This window comes from Chenopodium album, chromosome 3 (genome assembly GCF_948465745.1).
Source record: "Chenopodium album chromosome 3, dcCheAlbu1.1, whole genome shotgun sequence".
In the NCBI taxonomy this organism is placed as follows: domain Eukaryota; kingdom Viridiplantae; phylum Streptophyta; class Magnoliopsida; order Caryophyllales; family Amaranthaceae; genus Chenopodium; species Chenopodium album.
Genome location: NC_137836.1, coordinates 29,913,522 through 29,922,300, shown reverse-complemented (window position 1 = coordinate 29,922,300; position 8,779 = coordinate 29,913,522). Strand labels below are relative to the sequence as shown.

At 39.4% G+C, this 8,779-nt stretch overlaps 1 protein-coding gene and 1 non-coding gene across 2 annotated transcripts; one reads left to right on the top strand and one right to left on the bottom strand.

Moving 5' to 3' along the window:
• Positions 1 to 2,867: 2,867 nt before the first annotated feature.
• On the top strand, positions 2,868 to 2,975 carry LOC145625734 (small nucleolar RNA R71). The gene has a single exon (XR_014110640.1). It is a non-coding gene; the product is annotated as a small nucleolar RNA R71 (small nucleolar RNA).
• Positions 2,976 to 5,504: 2,529 nt separating this feature from the next.
• On the bottom strand, positions 5,505 to 5,828 carry LOC145624976 (uncharacterized). The gene has a single exon (XM_081678062.1). The coding sequence runs from the start codon at positions 5,826 to 5,828 to the stop codon at positions 5,505 to 5,507; it is 324 nt and encodes a 107-aa protein (XP_081534188.1).
• Positions 5,829 to 8,779: the final 2,951 nt, after the last annotated feature.

Sequence of the window (8,779 nt, the reverse complement as noted above, 5' to 3'; positions counted from 1 at the left end):
GAATATTTTTTCAAGAATCTTTCAAGTCTCATCCACTCATCTTAATTAAATACCGATCACTCAAATCGATAAATAATTAAGAATCCTCCCTAGTGGAGTCGCCAAATTGTTGGCGTCGTTTGAAGTGCGCCTACGTTAAAAGCATGTGTGAATATGCTTGGCACTCATAGGAAGTGGGAATTGACATATATGATTAGGGACAAAAAAGTAGGGAGCCGCCAACAAGTTTTTAAGGAACTTGTAAACCGTTCACGGATCATAAAAGGCAACCACGAATAAGGGACAACGAAGGCAACAACGATTGACCCGTGAAGGTTACACCCCATTCATAATCCATGAGATTACTAACTCCATATGGTTCGGAACCACGAAAGGAGGATCGGAGATGATGGTACGAAGTGAGTCATGGAGTCACATTCGCCCGTATTATTTAATGATAAGCATTCCCGTGATCTCAAAGGCATACAAACAATAATTCAATTCGCTCCAAACTATTATTTAACTAAATTGGTTCAATATTAATGCACACATAATTCTAAAAATTTGGTGATCACTTCAATTAATCATAAGATTAAAAAGGATCCTAAACCGGTGGTCCAAATTATCTTATTAGTCGTGATTTTCAATTACATATTCCCTTTAGCATGCAATATGGTGATCAAAATAAATAATAAAATAAACATTAATATTAAAACCAATTTAATCACAATTCCAACAACATAAAAATCGTTAGAAAAATAATAATAATAAAAAGAGCATGATCCTTACTTCGATTCTGTTTGTTTGCAACTACAAAATAATAAACGAGTTAGTAACTTCAAGGAAATAATAAAACAATGACTAAATTAAATTAAATAAAATAAGGTTGATTTTGGGGCCAAACCCTCAAACGATTCTACCTTTCATGCCTTGGCTTAAAGACAGAACCTCGAGTAAAATATGGACTCCTTTGAGTGCTTGAAGAAGGAGTTTTGAAGTAGAAAAGGGTAGGCTAGTGTTTAGGCTAAAGCATAGAAGAGAGAAAATTAAATTAGAGAATTACTCCGTGCCCCGTACATCAGAAATGAGGGGGTATTTATAGGGAAAATGTGCTGAGGGAGCACACGGAACCCTAAAATGATAAGAACCCTAAAAAAGTATCCCGTGACACGGTCAGACTGTACCGTCAGACGGTACACTTTCCCGTGACATGGTACAGTTTTGGAGTGACGCGGGGAATTTTCAGAAAACGGGATGAAAAATGCGTTAAGGGTTTACGCGGAAAGGACACGGAACGTCCCGTGTCACGGAAGACCTCCCGTGTCACGAGAAGTCCGACTGTCAGACGGGAAGGATTCCCGTGACACGGTGGCAGCCTGCTGTGGCGCGGGAACTTCCAATCCTTTTTTCCGTCTAAATTCATTTTTTACCCTAATTTCTTTCGGCTTTTTAAGTGCCGATTGATAATTTCGGGCTTTTTTCAGACTTTTATTATTCGGGCTTAAATAAGAAAATAATTAAATAAAAATAAATAAAAGGTTCGGGCCAAAAATAAAATAAAAAACAATAAAATAAAAAGGTTTGGGCCAAAATAAGTTGGGCTGAAATTAAAACTATGCTTTTACCAAACATCAAGACTAATCCATGGACCGTTCAAAAGTATGAATTTAATAAAATACGATTTTTTAAGCACTCTCGGGATTAAATACTAAACCCGACCAATAGTGGCGGTGAAAGGTTATTTATCATCTGGTTTGGTTTTGGGGAGACATTTTTGGGTGTCTACACTAAGAAATTTTGTGAACTTGTCATTCAACTTCCTCTCCGCAAGCCGACCGGGAAAAGAATCCGGTCCATCAAGATTCCTAGCCTCACTAGGAATTGAAGTTGTCTTCTCATTGTCTATCTTCTTCTTCTCCGAACCTCCTTCTATCTCATCACCTTTTTCTTTCTCACCTCCCTTGTTTTCATTCACACTCTCCTCTCCTCCCTTCTTTTCCTCACTATCCCCTTCATTTGGTCCTTCATAGGAAGTTCCCGACCTCAATGTAATCGCCTTGCATGTATCGGGTTTTTGATTATGAGATGGGTTAGGTTGTGGTTGTCCGGGTAGAGTGGATGGTGAATTGAAAGGAGTTCTCTCGGCCAATTGAGCTAGTTGTGAATCAACACTCTTGTTGTGGGCTTTCCAAAGATTGCATTTGCGCATGCATGGCTTGGAGGAGTTGAGTTTTAGTTAGCTCCGCTTGAGGTTCTTGTTCTTGATGGTTTCTTTGAGGTGCTTGGGTTTGATTGTTGTATTGGTTGTTCCTTGGATAGCTTCCTATTGAGTTTTGGGGTTGAGATAAAGGTGGATTTTGATATTGAGGGTTGGAGTTATAGGAAGGTTGAGCTTGTTGGTTCCATTGTTGAGGTTGAGGTACAAACCCGGGTGGTGGTTGTCTTCAAGCTACTCCACCGCCGCTTCCTCTAAATCCCTCTTGCCTTGTGTTGTATGCCGCTACATGTTTGGGGCTTAAACCTCCACAATAGGATGTATCATGGTTCGTTCTTCCACAATTTTGACAAGATAAAGAGTTAACTTGAGAAGAGCTTGCTCCACCACTCGAGCTTGCATTCACACTCGTGTTCAATTTGGAAAGCCCTTTTGTTAGTTGATCAATTTGATGTTGTAATTGATCAAATTTCTCCAATTCGTAAATACCACCTCTCTTTGGAGTGTTTCTTCTTCGGTCTCCCCAAGAGTAATTCTTTGCTACCTCTTCTATTGTGGCTTCAACTTGATTTTGAGGGATTTTGATTAATTGGTCACCCGCCCCCGCATCCAAATTGGCTCTTGAGATGGGCTCCAATCCGTCGTAGAAAAACCGCATGAGCAACCCTTGATTGTACTCATGGTGGGGACATGCTTGCACCAACTCTTTAAATCTCTCCCATGCTTCACCAAGACTTTCATCGGCCTCTTGCTCAAATGATGCAATTTTCCTTCTCATTTCGGCGGTCTTCTCTTCGGAGATAAAGCGCTTCAAGAACGCTTTTACAACCTCCCTCCATGTTGTGAGAGAGTTAGGCTTTACTTTCTTTAGCCATTTCTTTGCTAGTCCGGTGAGAGATTGTCGGAAAAGGTGCATACGAATGTAGTCTTGACTCACTTCATTGGTTTGCATCATTGCACACAATTCAAGGAATCGGTCCAAATGTTCAATAGGGTCCTCACTTGCACTTCCGGAAAATTGCTCCGATTGGACCATTCGAGTATATTGTGGATGGATTGAGAAGTTGTTTTCCGTGACGGGTAGCAAAATCCCTCCCGTGAGCTCATAATCCTCCGGATTTCCGAACTCACGAAACAAGACATCATTCTCTTGTCCCGCCATTGATTTGCGTGGTGAACTTGAAGAGTAAGTATTACTCTCACTATCAACTATAACACCAAAACCTCTTCCCTCGTCTTGATAAAGCCTACGGACTTATCTCAAGGTTCTGTTGATTTCGTGGTCAATTTGATGTGAGGTTGCTCCTTAAGACCTCCTAAGAATTCACCAAAGCTAAGCAAACAATTAGCAATGACAAGGATGATAAAACAAAAGAAACAAAAAGAAAAGAAAAAAAAATGACTCTAACAAAAGAAATAAATTCGCTAAACAAGCCGCTTCCCCAGCACGGCGCCAAAATTTGATCGGGATTAGATAGGTCGTTAAGCTACCACCCTAACCAAATTAATCATTTATAAAGCCTAAACCTACACTAAACTAGTTAGTGGCAAGTAAAGGGTTGAACCACTAGGGAAGCATGCTAATTCAACATCAAATATCACTAATGAAAGGGTGAAAAGGGGATTGTTTTGTTGGTTTTGTTGAGTAGAACACTAAAACTACAAGTACGCAAGAAAATGATGATTAAAATCAATAGAAAATTACGCTAGGGATTCGGGGGTTTCAAACATGCATTAGGAAGAGGGGAACAATGATAGTTATCATGATAAACATGCCAAAGAACACAAGATTCTACCTAAACAATTCATTCTCATGTAATAATCTAGGCAAATCAATAAAAGAAGTCTATGCTAATTAGGATCATTCTCATGCATCCTATTAGACAGAAGCAAATCAAGAGAATAAAGAAGCACAATACATGAAACTCCATTTTAACAACTCATTCTCATGCAATCATTAAAATAAAGGTGATCTTAATCTAGTTCAAATCATTTTCATGCATTTAAACTAGTAGGCAATCAAATAAAGTGCAACAATAATCTCAAGCCATTAAAAATCATGTCCTTCATCAATTTAAGGCATGTAATTAATCCAACTATCATCATTCATCCATCATTCAATACATATCTTCCACCCCCTTCCCCTAGCTAAGAGTTTAGCCTAGAGATGGGAGATTAAACATAATATCAAAAATAGAAATAAACACAAGAAACCCAAAACAAAACATGATTGAAATATATGAAATCATTAATAACTAGATAAACTAATAAGATAGACAAAAATAAGTAACAATAAAACAAATAAATAATATTAAAGGAAAGGAGAAGAGATTACTAAAGAAAGGATTGAAGAAAGATGAAAACTTGGATACTTGCTTGATTGATGGAAGATTAAAGCTTGAGCAAAGTTGAATACAATAAAGGAAGCTTGAATAACAATCTATTTTCTCTCTATAGATTAGGCTAATGTTCTATGGGATTAGTACTAAGTGTCTTTCTATTATAAAGAGTCCCGTATATATATATGTGGCTCCACCCAGAAGAAAGAGACTTGGACAACAAGGCGCAAATAAATCGTAAACCCAGCCATGCGCGCCCTCTCAGCGTAGTGCGCGACCGCAACTTTAAGGTTACGAGGAAAATGAGCGCGCCAGCACATTAGTCCTGCGCGCCCGCGCATCAAGTGTTTACGTCCGCACACAAGTCGCGCATAAGTTCGCACAAACTCTCTGGTTTGGCTCTGTTTCTTCAGTCTGGCTGTGCGGGTTTTGACAGGGTTTTGCGCCCGCATAGCCTCACATGTGCGCCCGCACAGAAGCCCGCGCACAACAGATAGCTTGGCTTCTTGATATCCTCTTTCTTTCGGCACATAATACCTACAAAACCAAAGCATGGAAATCAAAATAAAAACAAAGCGAGAAGACTAAGAGAAGGGAAGATAAGGGAGAAAAGGAAAGAGGAAGCATAACTAAGTAAAAATGCTTAGAAAAAGGGCCAAGCAAGCGCAAATGAGGGAAAAATCCTTAGAGAAAAAGGATAAAAGAGTGGCATAAATGCCACTTATCACTTTGCCCGTTAAAAATAGCCTGTTACGAATGAGACTTTTTCCACTAGTGATAAAATTTCATAAAATCAAAGTCCAAATTATTTCAAATCAACAAAACATAAAATTCAAAGCAAAAGAAACACGGGTTGCCTCCCGGAAATGCTTCATTATGAGGTCATTAGCTTGACCATGAGGAAGCATCATTAACGGTGAGGCTTAGTATCCAAAGGATCATGCCGAAAACATTCGATCAAACCAACATCTTCAAAAATAGTGCTTCAATCGATGACCATTAACCATGAAATTATGATTGCCCACCTCAAACTCAAAATAACCATAAGGAGTAGTATTTGAAACGGCAAAAGGCCCGAACCATTTGGTCTTGAGCTTTCCGAGAAAAAAATGAAGCCTTGAATTGAATAACAACACCTTATCTCCTACCATAAAATTCTTGTTTCTGATATGTTTATCATGCCACTTCTTGGTTTTCTCCTTACATAGCCTTGAGCTCTCATAGGCGTCATATCTAAGATCATCAAGTTCATTGAACTTGAGCAATCTCTTCTCACCATCCAACGACATATCCATGTTAAGATCCTTAATAGCCCACCAAGCTTAATGTTCTAATTCCACTAGAAAGTGACAAGCCTTCCCATAGAACAAGCGATAGGGGGTTGTACCAATTGGAGTCTGGTGTGCCTTCCTTAGACCCCATAGCGTGTAATCAAGCTTGAGCGACCAATCCTTCCTAGATTTGTTCACCATTCTTTGAAAAAGATTCTTAATTTCTCTATTTGACACTTCCACTTGTCCTTGAGTTTGAGGGTGATAAGGAAGAACAGCTTTGTGATGAACTCCATACCTCTTAAGAAGAGCTTCAAATTGCTTTTTGGCAAAATGGGAGACTCCATAACTAATTAACACCCTAGGAACCCCAAATCTAGGAAAGATAATCTTCATGAGAAGTTTAAGCACAACCTTATGATCATTAGTGGGGGGAAGGTATGGATTCAATCCACTTAGTCACATTATTCACCGCTACCAAGATATACAAGTTCCACAAGAAGAAACAAAAAGTCCGAATAAAGTTGACACCCATACATCAAAAGGTTCGAATTCAAAAAATTTTTGTTGAGGCATTTCATCACTCTTGGTTGTGCCACCACTTCTTTGACACCTATCACATCTGGAAACAAATTTATAGGCATCCTTATGCATTGTTGACCACCACAATAAAGATTGAAATTTTTTTTACACCGTCTTGTAAACTCCGCTATGACCTCCACATGGCAATGAGTGGAAATGCTCAAGAACTCCTTCAATTTAATGATCCGACACACATTTTCGAAAAAGGACGTCACCACATTGTTTGAAAAAATACGGGTCTTTCAAAAAGTATCTCCTTACTTCCTTGAACAACCTTTATTTTGTTAAGAAGTGAACCTTGGGGGAATGACTCCACAAGCAAGAAAATTGGCTATATCAACATACCATGGGCTAGATGTTGAATATATAGCCATAAGAGTTTCAAATCCCATCTCTTCATAGATCGGTACATCCTCCATTTTCTCATAAGTAAGCCTAGACAAATGAGCCACAACATATTTCTCTGCTCCATTTTTGTCTCTCATTTCCATGGCAAAATCGTGAAGGGAGAGAACCCACCGGTTAGGCGTGGCTTTGCTTCCTTTTTAGTCATGAGATATCGAACCACTATATGATCCGTGTACACAATCACCTTAGAGAAAATAAGATAGGATCAAAACTTGTCAAAGGCAAATACCAACCGCAAGCATTTCCTTTTCCGTTGTACAGTAGTTCTTTTGAGCTTTATCAAGTGTTCTACTTGCATAGTAGATGAAAAAGTATCTTCCTTCCTTCTTTTTCCCAAGAATCGCACCTACTGCAAAGTCACACGCATCGTACATTAGTTCAAAAGGCAAGCTCCAATCTGGAGCTTGCACAACGAGAAAGGAATTAAGAGCTTCTTTGAGCTTATGTAAGGCCTCAAGACAAGCCTCATTAAAGCTAAACACATCTTTCTTGAGTAATTCGGTCAAAGGTTTGGCGATTAATGAAATTTTTTTTATAAGTCTCTGGTAAAAAGCGGAATGCCCAAGAAAAGCTCTCACTCATGTGAAGGAAGTAGGAGGGGGCAGCTTTGCAATAATCGAAACTTTGGCCAGATCAACCTCAATGTCGTTCGTTGACACTTTATGGCATAGGACAATACCCTCCTCAACCATAAAGTGACATATCTCTCAATTCAACACCAAACTCGTCTCTTAACACCTTTTCAAAACTCTTTCAAGATTAACAAGGCAAGTGTCAAAAGACGAGCCACCAACACAAAAATCATCCATTAATAATTCAATATCTTTATCAAGCATCTTAGAGAAAATAGAAGTCATGCATCGTTAGAATGTTGAAGGAGCATTGCATAACCCAAATGACATTCTTCGGTATGCGAATGTTCCATATGGACATGTGAAACTAGTTTTTTTCTTAGTCACTTGGATGGATAAGGTTTTTGAAAAATCCGGAATACCCATCCAAGAAACAAAAGAAAGCATAGTGAAAAAGTCTCTCCAACATTTGGTCCATGAAGGGGATAGGGAAATGATCCTTCTTGGTATTTTTTATTCAATCTCCTAAAATCAATATACATTCTCTACCCGGTCACCGTGCGGGTGGAGATCTCCTCTCCTCCTTCACCTTTGACAATGGTCATTCCACCCTTCTTTGGAACCATGTGAACCGGGCTAACCCACTTATTATCGGAGATAGCATAAATTATGTCCGCTCCACATAAGTACAAGATTTCTTTTTTGAAAACCTCTTGGAGGTTGGCATTCGATAGGAATGTTGTCCTTCGAACAAGTGTATTATTCCGATAGAAAGTTCAAAATTATGACAAAGCTAATTATTCAGTGAGGTCAAGTGCTTGGAATGCCTATTTGGAGGTCGCTTCCGATCAGTATTATTAATCCATAAATAATATTACAACTTAATCTTGACTAAACCCTTCGGGTCACACCCAAGCAACTAATGATCTTGCACGACGAATTAGTTCGGAAGGAATTAATGAGTCGCTCGAGTATTAAATATTTGGTCGTCGAAAATCGAGCTAGAAGCACCGATACTAAGCGTCACAAGTCGAGTGGAATTAATAAAAGACGAGATGGTAAAATCAATAATTAATCAAAACTTTACAAAAATACCCATAGCATTGGAATGTCCCGAGCAAACCGAGTGTTAGGGAAACTTTGGATAGTATAGTGGCAAGCATGCGCACCATACTGAGCCTAGGCTACCTGGTGGGTAACGCGGCATGCTAGCGCACCATTGCTAGCATTGCTGCTAGCACATGGCTAGCAAGTTGTGCTAGCATGCGCGAGCAGCAACAATAATAAGCTAGCAGCGTACTAGTAGTGTGGCACGCAATGCCCTCAGCCAGCAACCTGCAAGCATTCAAGGCGTGCTAGGCCGAGGTAGTAGCATTGCCTCTCATGCGTGCGCCTAATAGCAGGGCCAGCTGT